Consider the following 22,830-nt stretch of genomic DNA (forward strand, 5'->3'; position numbering starts at 1 on the left):
AACAGAATATGGCTAAGCACGGGCAAAATCATAGAGGAAACCCTGATTCAGTCTGCTTTAAAACAGACACTGGGAGACACATTCACCTTTTCAGAAGGACAATAACCTAAAACACAAAGCCATATATAGATTGGAGTTGCTTACCAAGACGACATTGAATGTTCCTGAGTGGCCTAGTTACCGTTTTAACTTAAATCGGCTTGAAAGTCTAGGGCAAGACTTAAAAAGGAATGTTTAGCAATGATAAACAACCAACTTGACAGAGCTAGAATAATTTTGAAAAGAATGTGTAAATATTGTACAATCAAGGTTTGTACTAAGCTCTTAGAGATTTACCCAATAAGACTTACGGCTGTAATCAATGCCAAAGGTGTTTCTAACATGTATTTAATCAGAGAGCTGTTATTTATATTTTGTTAATCTAAAACAAAATATACACTTTCTTCCACTTTGACAGTACAGAATATGTTGTGTCGATTTTTGACAAAAAATGACAATTAAATACATTTTAATCCCATTTTGTAGCACAAAAGGTGAAGAAATCCAAGAAGTCTGAATACTTTTGCAAGGAACTGTAGCTCAGAGATTCTTGAAAGATGGAACAATCTCAACTTTTTCACAAATAATATATTTTTTAAATACTGTAAAGGATCAACCATTTGTAAAAATATATATTTTTTTTAAATGCAATAAACTGAATTCGTGTCAACTCAGTCAGACACCATAAAAGGCATTTTATTTTTTACATGTATTGTCCAACAAGTGTGTAAAGGCCTTGCTTGTTTCATTCTAACGTGAGATTATTCAAATACGTTATTCAAATCTCCCAACTTTTTATTTATTTATTGCACTATATAATGCTTCAGGGCTAATTTTGTTAGCATTTGGGCATGTTTCTATAGATTCAGAACATAAAACATTTATTAAAAGTATCAGCTAGGTATATCACTACAAATACTTCAACAGTTTAAGCATATTTAATATTTATTCAAAATATTGACAAAGTATCGATCTTAAGGGGGTTACCATTAGTGACAGAGTTGAAATGCCTGTAATGGAGTACAGATACTTAAAACAGACATTTTTAAGTTCAATACAAACATTTTCTAAATAATGGAAAATAATTCATTAGAAATTCCCCAATAAAAACATAACTGTTCTATCAAATCTTTCAACAACCTGGCAGAGTTGACATTAGATATAAATCTGATGGAGTTGATGTTTTATGGATTTTTCTTCAACCTTCAAGTGGTATATTTAACAGCAATTTAGTTTTTCCTCAGTTATTGTATGACTCTTAAACCTAATTAAAATGAACATATTTGAACCATAACTCATATTCTATCTATAAGTAGGGTGACCACATGTCCCTGATTGTACGGGACAGTCCCGCGTTTTGGCCCTCTGTACCGCGTCCCGCAATCATGTCACGCATTTGATCAAATTTAATTAAACACCCCAAGAAAAAATTATTAAGGTTGATTTGTCCCTTTTTCAGTCAGACTTCCCAAACTCTCTTGCAGTTATGTTGCCCTTATTAAAAAATATATATCATGTATATCATAATTTATATCATAGGATGTTAAACACTTCTCCAATCATTCTTGATATCATAGGCATATCGTCAACCAATCACATTTCTCAAATCCTTTCAGGCTGATTTCCAGGTAAACTTGGAGAGGACAGTTAGTCCTCACTACTTACAAAAGAGTGTTACTGATGAAGAGCTACAAAAGTAAGTAAATAGCCGTATTAGACTTAAGCAATAAGGCCCTAGGAGGTGTGGTATATGGCTAATATACCACGGCTAAGGGCTATTCTTAAGCACAATACAACTCAGGGGTGCCTGGACACAGCCCTTAGTCATTATATTGGCCATATATCACAAACCCCCGAGGTGCCTTTATTGCAATTATAAACTGGTTACCAACGTAATTATAACAGTAAAAATACATGTTTTGTCATACCCGTGGTATACGGTCTGTCAGCCAATCTGCATTCAGGGCTCGAACCACCCAGTTTATAATGAAAGATATAGGCCTAAGGTAATTTCGTCAAATTTGTGAGGCTCTCCAGGCTCTATGCTCATTAGTTGCTATTTCAACATATTTGATGATTTAAAATTTTAAAAAATGTAAGTCTACCTATTGTTTTACATTCCCTGAGACCAACCAGAAATATTTAATTGGCCACATATTACCAGATTTTCATTAAACAGACACACCTGCTCTCTTGCTTGTGTATTATCACATTTTGCACTGAGGAAAAATAATAGGCTATATGCCCTTAAATTCAGCTTGGTCTCAGTGGCATGTAGTCATGGATGCCAAGAGAAGCCAGGCTTCCCCAATACATGGACATTTTTTAAATATATATAATGTATCTTTCTCTCTCTGTGCTTCATAATTTTCCTTAAATTTGCAAGAGGCTGAATGTATCTCACCGGCGAACGCATCCGAGTGAGTGAAACAAAGCCCCTTTGTCTCTGTACTGTATGTGAGCCCATCTATTTGATGCTGTCTGGTAAAAAATAATATGATATTGTTGCTGCCCCTAGCATTGAATACAAGGGAAGCCAGCGAGCATTTGGCCTCTCTTGAGATATATATATATATATATAAATAGCCAATCAGCTTTGAGCTAAACAAAGTGAGCTCAACTGTGAATGGTCATAGCGCACCAAAAGAAATCCTATAAGGGAGATGGAGTTGACAGGTTATTGTTGTGAACATGGTTTGTGAACAATATTGTTTGTTTAAATCTATCAAAAGTAGAGGATTTTCAGGACCATGCGTTGTCTTGTTGCACTACATGCAATCAGGAGATAAAGAAAGGGTTGTCATGGTATAGCTGACCCTGCTCATTCATTTCTGATTCATTTAGTAAAGATAGACAAATCTGATGGAGATGAACAAAACTCCTGACACATTTTTTTAGGAATCACAGATTTCAGATACTGTAAGTCAGGAAACTACATGAGATTTTTTAAGTTATTTCATTTTTGCCATAATTTTTTGGGGGACACTTTCAGGGAGTTTGCTCTGGACAAGGGTATTTCCTGGCATACAGTCAACATGGAAATCAATAATATTGAAAATATTTAGAAAATTACCTCAAATATTTAAACTTAAATAATGAAAAAATGAAAAACAGCCGTACAAATTAGTCTCCCTTCCCAGACAAGGATTGTCCTGAATTTCAAGAATCCCCAAGCAAGGATCTCTGTTAATAATATAACACAACTCAACAAGAAATGGAACATGGTATACAAATCTGAAATGCACAACAGCCATGTAAATCATGTTCTTGAAAGGTTTATATAAATTTTCTCTTACAGTATCAATCAAAAGTTTGGACACACCTTCTCATTCAAGGGTTTTTCTTTATTTGTACTATTTTCTACATTGCAGAATAATAGTGAAGACATCAAAACTATGAAATAGCACATGGAATAATGTAGTAACCAAAAAAGTTAAACAAATCAAAATATATTTTAGATTCTACACGACTCCATATGTGTTATTTCATAGTTTTGATGTCTTCACAATTATTCTACAATGTAGCAAATAGTCCAAATAAAGAAACACCCTTGAATGAGTAGCTGTGTCCAAACTTTTGACTGGTACTGTAGATTTAATGATAAGAACTATATATCTATCCTATTACCAAAGCAGTTAGGACATTGAAGTTTTCAGGCCAATCACCATTTGTTCATCTAGAATTTACAGTGCAATAAACCATAAAAAAAATAAACATACATAAAATATACAAATTTGAGACCATTTACCTAAAAGGATGGAAAATCCCTACACAGTGTTCATTGTCTATGTATCAGAAACACTTTTCTGTCATCATTCCCACAGACATGTGTTATTTAAGAAATTAGATACAGTGGCTTGCAAAAGTATTCACCCCCTTGGCATTTTTCCAATTTTGTCAATACTTTGTAGAGACCTTTTTCAGCAATTCCAGGTGCAAGTCTCTTGGGGTATGTCTCTATAAGCTAGCCACATCTGGCCACTGGGATTTTTGCCCATTCTTCAAGGCAAAACTGCTCCAGCTCCTTCAAATTGGATGGGTTCCGCTGGTGTACAGCAATCCTTAAGTCATACCACAGATTCTCAATCGGATTGAGGTCTGGGCTTTGACTAGGCCATTCCAAGACATTTAAATGTTTCCCCTTAAACCAGTCGAGTGTTGGTTTAGCAGTATGCTTAGGGTCATTGTCCTCCTGGAAGGTGAACCTCCATCCCAGTCTCAACTCTCTGGAAGACTGAAACAAGAATTTCCCTCTATTTAGCGCCATCCATTATTCCTTTAATTCTGACCAGTTTCCCAGTCCCTGCTGATGGAAAACATGGTGTTTTTGGTGTTCTCAGGGTGATGAGAGGTGTTGGGTTTGTACCAGACATAATCAATTTTAGTCTCATCTGACCAGAGTACCTTCTTCCATATGTTTGGGGAGAATCCCACATGCCGTTTGGCGAACACCAAACCTGTTTGCTTAATTTTTTTCTGGCCACTCTTCCGTAGAGCCCAGCTCTGTGGAGTGCACGGCTTAAAGTGGTCCTATGGACATATACTCCAATCTCCGCTTGCAGCTCCTTCAGGGTTATCGTTGGTCTCTTTGTTGCCTCTCTGATTAATGCCCTCCTTGCCTGGTCCGTGAGTTTTGGTGGGCGGCCCTCTATTGACAGGTTTGTTGTGGTGCCATATTCTTAAAATGTTTAAATAATAGATTTAATGGTGCTCCGTGGGATTTAAGTTTCAGATATTATTTTAGAACCCAACCCTCATCTGTACTTATCCACAACTTTGTCCCTGACCTGTTTGGAGAGCTCCTTGATCTTCATAGTGCCGCTTGCTTGGTGGTTTCACTTAGTGGTGTTGCAGACTCTGGGGCCTTTCAGAACAGGTGTATATATACTGAGATCATGTGACCAATCATGTGACACTTAGATTGCACATAGGTGGACTTTATTTAACTAATTATGTCACTTATGAAGGTAATTGGTTGCACCAGATCTTATTTAGGTGTTTTATAGCAAAGAGATTGAATATATATTCACGAGCCACTTTTACATTTTAAATTATTTTACACTTTTTTAAACAAGGAATTTTTTAAATTTCACTTCACCAATTTGGACTATATTGTGTATGTCCATTACATGAAATCCAAATAAAAATCAATTTGAATTAAATGACAGGTTGTAATGCAACAAAATAACGCCAAGGGGGTGAATACTTTTGCAAGGCACTGTAGTTGCTGAAGTGAGGGTTGGCGTGGCTTCAGCAGAAAGTCAAAAATATGGGTTAGAGACATCACCTCCAGACTTCTCACAGCATCAGGTAGTACACCATGGCCAGGATCAACAGCAAGAACTGAATCAAATAAAGACAAGGGAATGTTACTTACAGCAAGAAAGTGCAAGTGTTGTTAGACTTTATCTTATGATAATGTCTCTACTTGACAAAAGTGTCCAATAAATAATTTTCAGGTAATTAAACTGTTGCAACAAATACTTAACTATTTACCAACCTAAGTAGACCAGCTGAAAACTCACCATAAACATTAGCACAGCGAAACCATACCAGCTGATAGCCCATGTATATCGACTGAACACAGACTCAATGTGGTTGAAGCAGCCCTGGGTAGAAAGATAGAGCAACATTTTGATTTATTTTACCACTATTTAACTAGGCAGGTCAGTTCAGAACAAATTCTTATTTTCAATGACGGCCTAGGAACAGTGGGTTAACTGCCCTGTTCAGGGGCAGAACGACAGATTTTTACCTTGTCAGCTCAAGGATTCAATCTTGCAACCTTTCAGTTACTAGTCCAACGCTCTAACCACTAGGCTACCATCGCCCCAATGTGCTTGTGCTTCAAAAATGTTTCTTACTTTCAAGTGGGAGGTATAAATGACCCCTAACCACTGATACTGTACATGGTCAGATATTTTCCATACTGTTATTAGTTACAGTACAGTTATAATTCATGGCAGGTACTGTATAATCAGATCTGAGATCTGTGGTTATGAGCTACTTAAATCTTGAGCCTTCAAGTGCAAATCAGAGAACCAGAGAATTTCTTAGGTTTTAGGCAATGGGAATGTGTTTTCTCACCTTAGTGAACATGGTGGTGTTCTGGCCGTTCTTGCAGGCCTCCACATTCACCACATCGTAGTTGTTCTTCCTCTTGCAGCAGTGGGTGGGCCAGGGGTAGTCTGTACCAAACTTCTCCCTGAAGGTGGAGTTGTACTCTATCCAGTCCACTGGGCCATCCGTTCCACAACACTCCACCTGAAATAGGGCAGGAGAGGATGTTGTAGAAACAATAGATGGGTGAGGAATATTCTTCAATCAAACAGGAATAGTTTAGTTGTTCAGTCGACAAACTGATGTTGTGACAGACCTAACTCACTTCACTCAAACTGAACGAGCTACTGTATAAGTATTTGTAGAACGTGTTACTGATACACATGTTTACTGTGACAATTGTCTACTGTGGCCCTCAGCTCTACATTCTTTATCCTAGCTACATCAACACAGCCTGCAGTGGTTGTTTCTGTCTCTGTGCAGCAAACTGATCCCATCCCTTGTGTTTCCCACACTATTGGGCTGTCCAAACCGGTTCACCCAGCAGAGACGCAGCGTGACTCTGGCATTGATGATGGAGAGAGGGGGACATGCTATGTCATGTCAGAGCAGACAATTCATCTGCTACTCCCAAGGGTGTGTGCATGTGAGTGTGTGACTGTGTGTAAGTGGAATGTGATACCTTTCCTTAACAGATATTCCACACAATAACCTAGGTTTAGTCGGTCTTTGTGCTAGTCGTCTGTTTGGAATGTGTGGTGTGGCTCTGATTAGTCAGATTATCCTGACAGATTCCTTTCATTTGGTGACCAGTCACCTCTTTCATCACTTTGTTCCATGTCAGTGTGATCTGACTGCCAGAGTCACCGTCGGCTGCATAGTACTTCAGCATCTGCTTCTTCACCAGATTACTGTTTCCAACCAGCTACAAAAAGCACATAGCAGAGGATGAGACAAAACAGTAGAAAACATTTAAGTTGTGTTTCTAGAATTGTGCTGGTCAAACAATGTGAAGATCTGAAGGTACCCCAAGGTGCCCATTTCCCATGTACTCACATAGTCTCTGTGGGTGACTGCAGTGATACACGAGGCACACTCAAATATGTAGATGATCAACATCAGGATCAGATACTGTCAAAATCACAAAATAAACATTTTCCTTTACTTGAAAAAAAAACACAGAGAAAGAGATATAGGCATACTGTATATTCCACTTGAATTATATTTGTTCAGATGAACAAATGAAGAACTTCGGTGACCAAATTGTGATGAATTTAGTATTATAGTCTTACTGTTAGCATTAAGGCACGGCTCTTCATCGCAGCAGCCAAGATACCAAAGACGCACATGCAGAAGAAGGCAAAGCCTGTGAAAATGGCAATCCAGGCCCCGGCAAAGATGTCATCTTTCCCCGACACACCAGATATAGGGTAGAGCTTGAATTGATCTACTGCAACCCAGATGGCCAGAGCGCAAAGGGCAAGACCTGCTGCCTATAATAAGGTAATAACAGGTTTATTAAGAGTTGTTATAACAAATTGTAACCCATTATTATAACAGGATCCTACATTACAATTTAAAGTGTTAACAACCCGTACAGCATAGTGCTGAAAAGGACCAGAAATCGAATGTACTGTAGTAAACACCATAGATCTGCACACCATTTGTCTACCATATGATTACATATGATTAACAAAAATACTTTCAAAATAAATATCAAATAATCAAATAAATTGCAACTCTTACAGCTCCAAATATATTCCCCAGGATGAGAATGACCATAAGACAGGTGAATCCCTTTCCATCAGCCATGGTAGCAGTCCTTCTGTCAGCTCCTTCTAAACCCACTGCTCCTGAGCAGAGAAGAAGAAGACAGTGAAGAAATAACAGACCCAAGTACAAGTGTTCCTAACAGATCCAAGAGAATGTAGGGTCTGGCTGGATGTAATGAATTGTAGACATGGGAATGTGTCCAGGGAGGGGCTTGATCTTATTCATACTAGCAGCAACAGAAGTGGTCCAACCAGTCTGGCGCAGCAAGAGATTGCATTGTGATCCTTTTGAATGGAAACACTGAGATATTGACTACAAAATATGACAAAAGAAATGGATTCATGATCAACCTAGACTACATCTGGCCCAGACAGAGAGTGAGTAGTTCTGCATGAAGCCATCAATCTTCAGTCTACCCTTAGGCTGTATAATGTTACACCTATAGCAACCGGTATTTAACCATTCTTGACCTTTTTACAGCAGTCTCTTAAATTAGCAGGTTTAAAGACTGTTAGAGTTAGAGCAATCGTCACATTATCTATTTTTACACACAACAAACATTACCTCCCCTGCGGTGATGTCAGGCCCTGAGCATCTTCTTCTGTTGACCAAACACCTGTCATTCTGTTGCACCTGCTGTGCTCAGCACCTGTCTCAGCTTGCTGTTAAATGGAGTCTACTTCCATGATGTCATGGTGCATGTCTGCACATGTCTTGATCCCAAGTTCCTAAAAAATGAATACAAATCTTTGTACAGTATGTTTACATTCATCTTCATTGTTTTGTATGTGTGTACTGTATATTGACTAATTCTGTAGTTTGCAACTTTGAATTTATTGTCAACAGGCCTATTTGACATAGCTTAATAATACACTATTCCAGTGGACTGAGTGGTGTTACTATTAGTAGGTTGAGATGAAAAGCAAGGATGACATCTGCTGGGGAGAAGTGCCATTGATCTTCTTAACTGTTCACACTCAAACAGGCTACATTGTTGAGAATGGATGCTTAAAAACCTCTACAAAGTAATTTCATGTCACAATAATGCTTTTGTTAGGCTCTACATTACATTTGGTCTATGAAGAAACTTGTAGGTTATTGTCTTAAAATCTCTTTGGTGCAGGCGTGCCTCTAGTGACCCACCTCGACAACATCCGGTGAAATTGCAGAGCACCAAATTAAAATTACAGAAATAGTCAAAATAAACATTCATGAAAAAACAAGTGTTATACATCGATTAAAATATTAACTTCTTGTTAATCCAGCCGCTTTGTCAGATTTCAAAAAGGCTTTGCGGCGAAAGCACAACATGTGATTATCTGAGGACAGCGCCCCGCACACAAAAGCATACAAACATTTTCCATCCAAGCAGATGTGTCACGAAAGTCAGAAATAGCAATAAAATTAATCACTTACCTTTGAAGATCTTCATCTGGTTGCAATCAGAAGGGTCCCAGCTAACAATAAATATTTGTTTTGTTCGATAAAGTCCATCTTTATATCCCCAAAACTCTGATTTGTTTTATAACTAATCCTCAGGGTGCCAGTTATCTAAATAATCAGTCATATTTAAACCGTGTTCAGTTATCCACTGGCTCAAAGGTGGTCAAAACATGAATACGAACACATTCTAATAGTACCGGTAAAGTTAGTTGAAACATGTCAAATGATGTTTATAACTAATCCTCAGGGTGCCTGATGTAATCTAATGAATCTTGTTTCATACCAAGTAATATTCTTGTGATGAAAGCAGCCAGTTCTTGTGTTTCCAATAACAGTCACCAGTTTGTCTCTCTGTATTCACACACTGCAGTCTTGCCTCTCTAGCTCGCTGAATTGTCCCGTGGGTCGTGGGCAGCCAGACTACACACACCTTGCTCCACCTGGAAAAGAAATCTATATCTGTGGTGTATTTACGATGCAGCATGTGACTGACTTGATCAACAGTGAAGTTGAACGGGGTTCAGATGTTATTCCTAAAGAACTTACTACATTGGCAAACCTCCAGAAGAGAAGGATTACTCAATACAAGAGGAAAAACCACTCGAGTGATATTAGCCTTAAAGTCAAGTCTGCATATCATTTTTATTTTATCTCTGCAAGGTAAGTAGTCTGTCATTATTTATGCTTAAGTATTATCCATCCAATTAAATCAGCATCACTTTACATTACAGTAGATGGGAGAAAGTGCTGTAATGTAGTGCTACCCTAAAATCTGATTGTTTCTTACTTCATAGTGTTATGTAGTACAGTGCCTTGCGAAAGTATTCGGCCCCCTTGAACTTTGCGACCTTTTGCCACATTTCAGGCTTCAAATATAAAGATATAAAACTGTATTTTTTTGTGAAGAATCAACAACACGTGGGGTGGGACACAATCATGAAGTGGAACGACATTTATTGGATATTTCAAACTTTATTAGCAAATCAAAAACTGAAAAATTGGGCGTGCAAAATTATTCAGCCCCCTTAAGTTAATACTTTGTAGCGCCACCTTTTGCTGCGATTACAGCTGTAAGTCGCTTGGAGTATGTCTCTATCAGTTTTGCACATCGAGAGACTGACATTTTTTCCCATTCCTCCTTGCAAAACAGCTCGAGCTCAGTGAGGTTGGATGGAGAGCATTTGTGAACAGCATTTTTCAGTTTTTTCCACAGATTCTCGATTTGATTTAGGTCTGGACTTTGACTTGGCCATTCTAACACCTGGATATGTTTATTTTTTAACCATTACATTGTAGATTTTGCTTTATGTTTTGGATAATTGTCTTGTTGGAAGACAAATCTCCGTCCCAGTCTCAGGTCTTTTGCAGACTCCATCAGGTTTTCTTCCAGAATGGTCCTGTATTTGGCTCCATCCATCTTCCCAACAATTTTAACCATCTTCCCTGTCCCTGCTGAAGAAAAGTAGGCCCAAACCATGATGCTGCCACCACCATGTTTGACAGTGGGGATGGTGTGTTCAGGGTGATTAGCTGTGTTGCTTTTACGCCAAACATAACGTTTTGCATTGTTGCCAAAAAGTTCAATTTTGGTTTCATCTGACCAGAGCACCTTCTTCCACATGTTTGGTGTGTCTCCCAGGTGGCTTGTGGCAAACTTTAAACAACACTTTTTATGGATATCTTTAAGAAATGGCTTTCTTCTTGCCACTCTTCCATAAAGGCCAGATTTGTGCAATATACGACTGATTGTTGTCCTATGGACAGAGTCTCCCACCTCAGCTGTAGATTTCTGCAGTTCATCCAGAGTGATTATGGGCCTCTTGGCTGCATCTCTGATCAGTCTTCTCCTTGTATGAGCTGAAAGTTTTGGTAGATTTGCAGTGGTCTGACACTCCTTCCATTTCAATATTATCGCTTGCACAGTGCTCCTTGGGATGTTTAAAGCTTGGGAAATCTTTTTGTATCCAAACCCTGCTTTAAACTTCTTCACAACAGTATCTCGGACCTGCCTGGTGTGTTCCTTGTTCTTCATGATGCTCTCTGCGCTTTTAACGGACCTCTGAGACTATCGCAGTGCAGGTGCATTTATACGGAGACTTGATAACACACAGGTGAATTGTATTTATCATCATTAGTCATTTAGGTCAACATTGGATCATTCAGAGATCCTCACTGAACTTCTGGAGAGAGTTTGCTGCACTGAAAGTAAAGGGGCTGAATAATTTTGCACGCCCAATTTTTCAGTTTTTGATTTGCTAAAAAAGTTTGAAATGTCCAATAAATGTCGTTCCACTTCATGATTGTGTCCCACTTGTTGTTGATTCTTCACAAAAAATAGTTTTATATCTTTATGTTTGAAGCCTGAAATGTCGCAAGGCACTGTAGGTAGCGTAGTGTTAGCACACAGTTAGGCAACACATTGACATGATACACTTCCACACTCCATTCCCCCAGGTCAAGAGAGACAGAGCTTGCCCTGGACCAAGGTAAGATTGCTGTCTCCCTGGGCACATGTACATTCAACACCTAGGCACATACATTGATTTCTCACATAGATGTACATTAACTCCGGTTAGCCTAGGACCCCTTAGATAAAGAGAGTGCAACAATATTCGTAGGCTAGTTATTGGTTTTGTAACGAGCATTGTGTACAATATCAAGTCTTAGGAACACAGTATTGTGACAAATACCTTTTTAATGCTCATTTGTTTTTTTCTCAGGGAGATAAACTGAGCTCATGACTGGGAAACTGAGTGAAGAAATGGTGGAGCTGCTGCTGGCACCATGGCGATCGTCTCCACGGGTGACAAAGGATTGATGGCTTGGAGTGGCCATGAATACAGCTCTGCCTGAGCTGAGAAAGAAAGCCTTCTGTCAGTTCATGGTGGATGTTTTCAGAGAAAACAGAGTTCCAAAACTGCTGAGGAATGACGAACAGTGAGTGTGTGTTTAGTCTCATGTTGTGGTTAATTGTGCAAACAGTGTGTGTACAGATAATTAAAATTGATGAAACTACATTGCAATTTGCCAGATTTAGAGTAAATAATCAAGTTTGTCCCTTGAGGAGATAATACAAATAATGTAATGCTTTGTTTTACAGTATCGTGAGATAAGGACATTTCCCAGGTATATATCTATTTTTCTTTTACCATTGCATCCTTTTGCTCATAGCCTTCCCTACAGGCCTCTGCTGTCAGCTGTTCTGTGAACGGACAAGCTGCGTTCGGGGGACATTGATCGGAATGGACACCTGTTCCAGTCCAGAGATCTGACCAACCTCCCCCTCTCCCATTCCAGTCTTCTCTCTGCTCCCACGGCCCTGGAGCACCTCCGACTGGGGTTCCTAGGGCAGACGGGTTGCGGCAGCTCCAGCCTAGTCAACTCGCTCCTGGGCTTGAAGAACCAGGACGAGAGGGCGTTCCCCACTGGAGTCACTGAAACCACCATGAAGGCTTTGGGGTTCTCTCACCCTGAGCTGCCTTATGTCTGGCTGTGGGATCTACCAGGCATGGGCAGGGTGGGGGATCTGGCTCCCTCCTCAACCCAGACAGATCAGAAGGCTACTTCATCTTCTCCGCAACCTCAATCTCCAAACCCTCCGATGTCGCTGACTCCTCTGTAGCCACCATGTGATGTCTACATCCTGGTCTCGCATCTCTCAGGCTTAGCCAGGTCTGTGTCCAGCTGCTGCAGAGTCTGTCAGCTCAGGGGAGGATGTGATACCTGGTCCTTTCCAAGGCTGACTTAATGGGGGAGGAGGCTGTTGAAGAGGTTAGAAGGTGGAGTGAGGAGGCCCTAGGTTGACTAGGCCTCAAACAGACCACTGTCCTGGTGTCAGCTCTCCACCATGGGAGCTGGACTTCCCCAGGCTGCAGGAGCTGTTGTGTAGGGCACTAGCTTCCCACAGAAAAGCTGCCCTTTTTCATTATGTTGTAGAACTTTTAGAATCAGAGGGGGGGGCAAGCAGACAGACCCTTGGAAGCTTTAGTGACATGTCATTTCAACAAACTGTATTTTTATTGAACCTTTTTATTTAAGGAGCTAGATACATTATTTTAGTCTCCTGTTGTATCAAAGCCACGATGTGAGATGTCAGAGGCTCTGGATAATCTGAATGACTGGGTCCATGTTCTATATTAAAATCTAAATAACATCTAAGTTTATTGGTCGCATACATATCATTTAAAATCAAATGTTAATTGTCACGTGCCGAATACAACAGGTGTAGGTAGACTTTTGCCGGTGTTATGGCCGGTGTTATGGCAGGTGGATCGAAACACTTGTTACTATAGTTGAAGTCGGAAGTTTACATACACTTAGGTTGAAGTCATTAAAAATCGTTTTTCAACCACTCCACAAATTTCTTGTCAACAAACTATAATTTTGGCAAGTCGGTTAGGACATCTACTTTGTGCATGACACAAGTCATTTTTCCATCAATTGTTTACAGACAGATTATTTCACTTATAATTCACTGTATCACAATTCCAGTGGGTCAGAAGTTTACATACACTACGTTGACTGTGCCTTTAAACAGCTTGGAAAATTCCAGAAAATAATGACTCTAATATAGAAAATGATGGCTATAGAAGCTTCTGATAAGCTTATTGACATAATTTAAGTCAATTGGAGGTGTACCTGTGGATGTATTTCAAGGCCTACTTTCAAACTCAGTGCCTCTTTGCTTGACATCATGGGAAAATCAAGCCAAGACATTAGAAAAAAGTTGTAGACCTCCACAAGTCAGGTTCATCTTTGGGAGCAATTTCCAAACGCCTGGAGGTACGTTCGTCTGTACAAACAATAGTACGCAAGTATAAACACTATGGGACCACACAACCATCATACCACTCAGGAAGGAGACGGGTTCTGTCTCCTAGAGATGAAAAGTGAAAATCATCCTAGATCAACAGCAAAGGACCTTGTGAAGATGCTGGAGGAAACCGGTACAAACGTATCTATATCCACAATAAAATGAGTCCTATGTCGACATGACCTGAAAGGCTGCTCAGCAAGGAACAAGCCACTGCTCCAACACCGCTATAAAAAAGCCAGACTCCGGTTTGCAACTGCACATGGGGACAAAGATAGTACTTTTTGGAGAAATTAAACTAAAATGGAACTGTTTTGCCATAATGGCCATCGTTATGTTCAGAGGAAAAAGGGGGAGGCTTGCAAGCCGAAGAATACCATCCCAACTGTGAAGCAGGGGGTGGCAGCATCATGTTGTCGGGGTGCTTTGTTGCAGGAGGGACTGGTGCACTTCACAAAATAGGTGGCATCATGAGGGAGGAAAATTATGTAGATATATTGAAGCAACATCTCAAGACATCAGTCAGGAAGTTAAAGCTTGGTTGCAAATGGGTCTTCCAAATGGACAATGACCCCAAGCATACTTCCAAAGTTGTGGTAAAATGGCTCAAGGACAACAAAGTCAAGGTATTGGAGTGGCCATCACAAACCCCTGCCTCAATCCCATAGAAAATTTGTGGGCAGAACTGAAAAAGTGTGTGTGAGCAAGGAGGCCTACAAACCTTCTCAGTTACATCAGCTCTGTCGGGAGGAATGATCCAAAATTCACCCAATTTATTGTGGGAAGCTTGTGGAAGGCTTCCCAAAATGTTTGACCCAAGTTAAACAATTTAAAGGCAATGCTACCAAATACTAATTGAGTGTATGTAAACTTCTGACCCACTGGGAATGTGATGAATGAAATAAAAGCTGAAATAAATCATTCTCTCTACTATTATTCTGACATTTCACATTCTTAAAATAAAGTGGTGATCCTAACTGACCTAAGAAAGGGAATTTTTACTAGGATTAAATGTCAGGAGTTGTGAAAAACTGAGTTTAAATGTATTTGGCTAAGGTTTATGTAAACCTCTGACATCAACTGTATCTCCAACAGTGCAGTAGAATGTCTCACAAATACAGTACAAATATATACATATATTTTTCTTCACCTTTATTTGACCAGGTAGGCCAGTTGAGAACAAGTTCTCATTTACAACTGCGACCTCGCCAAGATAAAGCAAAGCAGTGCGACAAAAACAACACAGAGTTACACATGGGATAAACAATCGTACAGTCACAAAAGAAAAATCTGTATACAGTGTGTGCAAATGAAGTAAGGAGGTAAGGCAATAAATAGGCCAATAGTGGCAAAGTAAATACAATTTAGCAATTAACACTGGAGTGATATATGTGCAGATGAGGATGTGCAAGTAGAAATACTGGTGTGCAAAAGAGCAGAAAAAAACAAATATGGGATGAGGTAGGTAGTTGGTTGGATGGGCAATTGACAGGTGGGCTGTGTACAGCTGCAGCGATCGGTAAGCTGCTCTGACAGCTGATGCTTAAAGTTAGTGAGGGAGATATATGTCTCCAACTTCAGTGATTTTCACAATTCGTTCCAGTCATTGGCAGCAGAGAACTGTAAGGAAATGCGGCCAAAGAGATGTTGGCTTTGGTGATGACCAGTGAAATATACCTGCTGGAGCGCGTGCTACGGGTGGTTCTTGCTATGGTGACCAGTGAGCTGAGATAAGGTGGAGCTTTACCTAGTAAAGACTTATAGATGACCTGGAGCCAGTGGGTTTGGCGATGAATATGTAGCGAGTACCAGGCAACGAGAGCATACAGGCCACAGTGGTGGGTAGTATATGGGGCTTTGATGACAACACGGATGGCACTGTGATAGACTGCATCCAGTTTGCTGAGTAGTGTGTTGGAGGCTATTTTATAAATGACATCGCCGAAGTCAAGGATCTGTAGGATGGTCAGTTTTACAAGGGTATGTTTGGCAGCATGAGTGAAGGAGGCTTTGTTGCGAAATAGGAAGCCGATTCTAGATTTAATTTTGGATTGGAGATGCTTAATATGATTCTGAAAGGAGAGTTTACAGTCTGACCAGACACCTCGGTATTTATAGTTGTCCACATATTCTAAGTCAGAACTGTTCAGAGTAGTGATGCCAGTCTGGCGGGTGGGTGCAGGCAGCGATTGGTTGAAGAGCATGCATTTCGTTTTACTAGCATTTAAGAGCAGTTTTAGGCCACGTTTTAGGAGTGTTGTACGGCATTGAAGCTCGTTTGGAGGTTTGTTATTAACAGTGTCCAAAGAAGGGCCAGATGTTTACAGAATGGTATCATCTGCATAGAGGTGGATCAAAGAATCACACGCAGCAAGAGCGACATCATTGATATATACAGAGAAAAGAGTCGGCCTGAGAATTGAACCCTGAATCTGAGAAGTAGTTAGTGACAGTGTTGCCAACTCCTCAGTAAGGAAAGTAGGTATTGGCTGTCCTAAAAGTTGCTAGAAGTTGCTAAATGACGTCATCGCCTAATTTGCATAATTGGTCATGTGCATGTAATTGTGATGGACGCTGTAGGAGAGAGGAATAACATTGTGGGAGAGACAAAAGTGAGTAAAAAACACCCTAAATATGTTTAGAACTACAAATGAGCAAACTGTAGAGAGTGGCACACACAGCGAATAAGAACATACTCCCCCTTCAGCACTTTATGGACCCCATTGTTAATCCCCGTCATAAGAGGCATTGTCAGTCCCCATCCCCAGGAGTTTCTCTTTAAGACAACACTTCTCGAGGAAAGCCACAACAGCACGGGGCTATAGATTTAGCATCTCCTCCCTCCAACTCAACAAGCCACAGAAATGTTGATACAATTGTCTGCTTGGTGTCACTAAAGTACCTTATCACAACCCCCAGGTACTTAGAAACACTTACATCTGTGGACCCATCGAGGAGGAGGCTGAAACGCTGGTCACCCACATCTGCGACCAACCTTTTCAGAAAGTATGGTGCTAGAACAGCATGAATCATTTCTGTGCACTTTTTCCTGTGAATTTTGAAGTGGGTAGCAGCAGTGGAGTCTGAGAAAGCAGATCTACATGCTTCTCCAATATCTCCAATATCACATGTCAAGATGGAACAGTGTTCAGCGACAGCTAATGCCATGGTGGCCTCAGCCTTTTTTGCAGAGTCAAATTTTTTAACCATAAATGGCAGCTTGTTTTGTGTGGAACTGTTATAAGGCTTTGCCTTTTGAGTATGTTTTTTAGTTGTCATGTGTCTTGTTACATCACTAAGTTTGGCGTAGAAATCAGCCTTACATGCTGACCAGACCGGACATGTCGCGTGCGCGAGAGTTGCAAAATACATTTAGAAATCCATGTTATTCAATTATTGCACCAACGATTGTCTGCGATGCCAAGGGCTAAAATAGAACTTATTTCTACTTCTGACGCAGATTGCGCTGCAAGTCTGTTAGAGGAATTAAATTCCTATATGTTTATTACCCAATTAAATTAATACACTCAGCCCATTTCTAAGGATTTGTAAGAAACGTATTTGCATAAAATGGGTGGAGACCAGTCTCAAAATCAAGCACTAGCGTTTATTCTCGAGAGTACTGAACATGATACAATTTACAACAGGTGAAAAACTGAAAATGACGTCATTAGGTTTCAAACTGTCCCGTCCCTCCTCCACTCCGATACAATGGCAGTATAGTTCTCAAGCCTTCCTACCTCATCCTTCACTAGTTTAAAATTTATGACTAGGCCAAGGCCTCCCTGTGTAGATAAGCATTCTAGCCAGTCTGACGATAAGTTAATTAGTTTCTACCAAGGAACAGACAGACATTGTTTTAATTCTTGATTATAATTAGACACATTATATTCAGTACTAGGATTAAAATAAAATTCATACATCTATACACTAACATAATAGTATTCTGATTAGTCAGTCCTGATTGAAATGTATACATAATTAGTCATTATTGATTTAAAAAAAACTGAACATATCCACCCAATGATTAAATATTATACATCCAATCACATATCCAGTTGTATTAAAATATTAAAAAGCATATATCTACTTTTATTAGAAAAATGTATTGTTATCAAAATACCTTCTAACATAAACCAATACTTGCATTCACCCTGACTGTTTTTAGGCCTACATCAGAATCATAACTCTTCTTATGAGGATTTTCGTTAACATCTTCATCGAAACAAGATACAACCTAACATCTCTAAATATCAAAATGGTCTAATCAATACCTAAGTTCCTCGCATATGAAGAATCCGGATTCATTCATTCATCTATTTAGGTTTGAGGCATGTATTCATCATTCCACTGGTCAGATCTTGTAATCAGTCCGTATCGCACCATCTGTTCTCTCATTGATTTCTCCAGAGTCCTGGAAATGAGACCTCATACACAGGGAATTAGACAATAGCCACACAAAACTAAAACAGACACACAGGTGAAGGTAGCCCATAACACAGTGATCATAACATTTATCCATTTTCCAAACATACTATCAAACCAATTAGTCAGAGAAGTATCCACCCCAGAGTTTTCTGTCAACTGGTGAGCCAGGGTGGTCAAACCAGCTAAGGCTTTGGTCCCTGATCCGTCCGGAGCTTTGTCATCGGGGAACAAACCACCTCGACCCACTCTCACCCTTTCCAACCAACAAACATATCCAAGATTAATTCTATTCTGCCAAGTCATTAATTACATCTCTGGTATAATTGACAAACTTCATGTCATGGTGTTGAATGAGTGTGAAAGGCATGAGAGCGCATGGGCCTGTCCAACCTGTAGATTTTTTTTCTTCTTTATTTCCCATAATATCATTCCTCCACACAACCACCAGATGTCAGCCCTGGCCCACTTTACCTTATTGAAACAACATTCTCTGTCCTATTGCAGGTAACAACCTACATATTTCCCATAAGTACTTTACCAGCCAAAGAGTATTATCTCCTTCTGTCACTGTAAAGGAAGGTAATCTCGATTTAAAGGGAACCTGTGGATATAAATAGTGCAACTCAATGTAACTGTCATTATCTGGCATTCCTGCTTTCGTGAACAGCTTTACCATACAGTATTCACTTTAATACGTGTCATGATTTGATTTGATTTTGTTCTCTCAAGGTTTTGGTTAATACTCTTTATATATCTTTAACCTGAATTATTCGTTGTTAGGGAGATTGATTGAACTCCAGACGACCATATTCTCCTTACCAACTCTAACCTTTGCCACCTGGAACGGTACCATAGTATCAGTTGAAAACTGGTCAAAGCCAACATATCATAACCTGAGATCCTGGGTCTTTACCGTTTTAATGTTAATTCGTACCTTTATACCATACTTCCTCTGCTCGGGAACACAGTCAGAAACTCCAACCCTTACTATACTCCATCTGGTCCCAAATTGGGTGTATGGGTTTATATAGCCATCCCTTTCAGTGTGAACTATGGCCTGATTCCATGAATTACACGGTGATATACACAAATAACTTCCATAGAGACCCATGGTTCTAGACTGCCAAGGAGTGAATGACCCCAGTTGGTCTACATGAAACTCCACTGAGACATCCTTCCCAATCTCAATCTCCCTTCCTTACTATTCAGTTCCAGTGACCTGCTAAGATGCTATGGTAATATCACAGTCTCCTCGTCGAGCACTTGTCAAGTTACCCTCTTTGGCCTTCTCAGGGTTCATGGTGTATCAGGAATATGGCTCCCATGAGCAGACAGCTCATGACAGATCAGTACACCTGTAAAGTCCCTGTAAAGCCCCACCCTTTCCCAGAAAACACATCAGCAGCCAGAGGCCAGACACACCTCCACTTTTATGAACAAGCACAGGGATGGAATGACGGGAAAGGAAGTATTCATTCAAGAGATGGCCCCCGGAATTCTGTTAATTCCAGTTCTCCTCTCGCATACTGTGATTGTTCGACAGTGTCACTGTGTCTTACCCTCCCGCAGTGTGTGATATGAATCCAGGTAGTTATTTTAGCTATTCTCACAGCGAAGGCTGTCACCAGGAGTCCTTGGTATGGCCGCTCCAATGTGCTGTCTCCCGTCTATTCTCCTCGGGGACTGGATTGAGTGAATCACCTTATCCTGTAGTTCACCTGTAGTGCATACATCTTGGACATGCAGGTTTGGTTAACAAACAGTTTCTCATATGTTCTATCTGATTATATCTTTAACTTCTATGCCTACTTGTTAGCAAACATTTTTGTATTATTAGTTTATTATTGTCACAGGATACTAGGAGTCGTGGGTTGGAATCAGGTGCAGAGGGCAGGGTTCAGTAAATCGTGATTTATTCTCTGGCCAAAATACGGTCACGCCGACAAGCAGGGCGCATAAAACAGACCAGCCCAAACACAGGACCAAACAGTCCGGAGAATACAAACATGAAAACCACAACCAACAGAGTAACAAAAAACAATCCCGCACAAAACAAAGGTGGGTCAAACTACTACATATAGGGAAGCTAATTAAACTAAAATACACACAGGTGAAACTAATAAGACAAAACCAACAGACAAACGAAAAAGGGATCGGTAGCGGCTCGTAGGACGGTGACGACGACCGCCGAGCACCGCCCGAACAGGCAGGGGAGCCAACTTCGGCGGAAGTCGTGACAAATATCCAATAGGCCACTAAGTTTCCTATTCTAGACCACAATTTACCCATCCCCCCTTTGATACCTGGCTATGCAAAGGGAACAGCCTTTCCTACCCTAAACAATGTTCTGACATTATCATGTAGGAACGCCCCTTTCATTCTCCACTTGTCCAATTATCCCTTGGGCATCCATTCATATCTATCCTGTACCAATTCTCTGTCAAGTGTCTTATCTATTTTAAAATAAAAATATTCAATGGATAATTAAAGCCAAAACGAATGCTAACCATATCATATCCCTTTCCTGTGTTAATGAAATCTCTCCTTTGGGAATCCACTGTATTTGATCTAAAAATAACATGGGTTAAACTTAAAAATCAGTCACATCAATAATTTAATATATGTTGCATAGTTTGAGATACCTTAACTACCGTAATTTACCATCCCTAAGAACTGCAACTTATTTCTATTTATAAATCATTTTAATGCTTATAAAATCACATTTTCTATCATGTATTTTCCTGCCCTATTGGCTTAAACTGTGTCCTGTCCAAACCTCAAAAGACCATCCTCTGTGGTTCAAAACTAATAATTGTGGTTCTGAACTAATAATTATGTCCAAGAGCTATAAACTCCATTATAATTAATTTACCTTAAAAACCAGTACCACCCATGACCACAAATTCATATTCAAATGGCTCCCCCCTGATCAGACCACCTGAGAATGCCATGAAAACTGGTCAAAAGTTACACCACCCCTTTACATTTGTGTTCCATACCATATTAGACATATTAAAGAACCCTTTATCTTACATTTTTTTTCACTTGTCGAATTCAAACTCAGAAAATAAAACTCCTAAAATTCCATATGTGAGTGTACCCCTTTAAGATATCTTGTCTCTGAGAACATGGAAATCCCCTTAACCCAAACGTTTACTACGAAAAAAAAACCTAATAATTATGATAATACCCTCAAATCATTCGTTTTAAATTTCTTCGATGTTTCATGTAACTCATTCAGTCTTTCTCCAAATTGTCTCCCCAAAATACTTTATACCCTGCCATTACACTCACACAACTGTGATAAACGTGCACTGTCCCTTTAAAATAAAACACTACCAGCCAGCCATACCCTATTGTAGACCTTTCATTGTTCCCCGTAATGAAAACAGATAATGTTTAGAATACATTAACTTCTTGTTCGAATTCACTGGCGTTATCTAACCAAAAATCAATACCCGGGAAACAACTACAACTTTTTACGATTCAACTATTCTTACCTCCCTATCTTATAGCAAATGGAACGCCTAGCAATTCTGTTGCTAGCTGTAGCATCTTTTCAGACTATCCTGACGATATTCAGCTACCTTTTAAAAATGTATATGGAACTTTTAGACACTTTTGAAAAGTGACTCAAAGCTATAATGCACGCATTTTCCCTCTAAATGACACAACCCATTTTCTCTGTCATAATTTGAGGAACGTTATTGTGTATTCAACGTAATGACGCAGCAAGTCAGCCTGCCTCTTGTCAAATATATATCCCCTATTCAGATTGAGTTCTGCTTGAAATTCTATCGAAAAAGTCAAACCAACCGAACTTCCCAACTTTCTATACCCCAAAATGTAAACGTACCATGTTCTTTGCTAAATTTATATCGTATGTCAGTCGATGCATAAAACAATATATAACATCCTGATGGCACAAAACTTTATCGTATCTCTCCGTTATTCCTTAGAATTCATCAGGTTTAGGTAACTTTCTCTTCTATGATACATTTATTTAAATATGACTCCCGTCTCAATATATTACACCAGCAGATAATTTTGGGCAACATAACGTATTACATCGAAATTGCCTCGCCATTATTTTGAATGAATTATTCTCTCAATTCAACCTGAACAACCTATTAAAAACGTTCAGTTCATATCTTATACAAACACTTGCGACCGTAAAACGTACAAATAGTTGAATTACAATTTAAAAAATCACATTTTATTCAAAAGAATTTACCGGGAAGCGAACTCATAATTCAAGTTTGTAAGGCAGCTAT

General features: G+C 39.6%; 1 protein-coding gene across 2 annotated transcripts; it reads right to left on the reverse strand.

Annotated features, from left to right (window-relative positions):
- Positions 1-714: 714 nt before the first annotated feature.
- Positions 715-8,514, reverse strand: LOC135522046 (uroplakin-1a-like). Of its 2 annotated transcripts, XM_064947952.1 has the most exons (8): positions 8,437-8,514; positions 7,846-7,952; positions 7,392-7,592; positions 7,156-7,230; positions 6,917-7,024; positions 6,127-6,303; positions 5,565-5,648; positions 715-5,382 (listed from the first exon to the last, which is right to left on the reverse strand). In XM_064947952.1, the coding sequence occupies exons 2-8, from the start codon at positions 7,909-7,911 to the stop codon at positions 5,338-5,340; spliced, it is 756 nt and encodes a 251-aa protein (XP_064804024.1). In that variant the 5' UTR covers positions 7,912-7,952; positions 8,437-8,514; the 3' UTR covers positions 715-5,337. The 2 variants fall into 2 exon arrangements, with proteins under 2 accessions (XP_064804024.1, XP_064804023.1); XM_064947951.1 differs by lacking the exon at positions 8,437-8,514 and having other exon boundaries at positions 7,846-8,070.
- Positions 8,515-22,830: the final 14,316 nt, after the last annotated feature.

This window comes from Oncorhynchus masou, chromosome 30 (assembly GCF_036934945.1).
Source record: "Oncorhynchus masou masou isolate Uvic2021 chromosome 30, UVic_Omas_1.1, whole genome shotgun sequence".
In the NCBI taxonomy this organism is placed as follows: Eukaryota; Metazoa; Chordata; class Actinopteri; order Salmoniformes; family Salmonidae; genus Oncorhynchus; species Oncorhynchus masou.

Bases quoted from the DNA above. Each gene is read 5' to 3' on its own strand.
- LOC135522046 (XM_064947952.1), bottom strand. From the start codon at position 7,911: ATGGCTGATGGAAAGGGATTCACCTGTCTTATGGTCATTCTCATCCTG. The intron at 7,231-7,391 runs GTAAGACTATAA...TGATTTTGACAG, and splicing joins GCCGTGCCTTAATGCTAACA to TATCTGATCCTGATGTTGAT. The intron at 6,304-6,916 runs GTGACTGGTCAC...GCCCTATTTCAG, and splicing joins GGAACAAAGTGATGAAAGAG to GTGGAGTGTTGTGGAACGGA.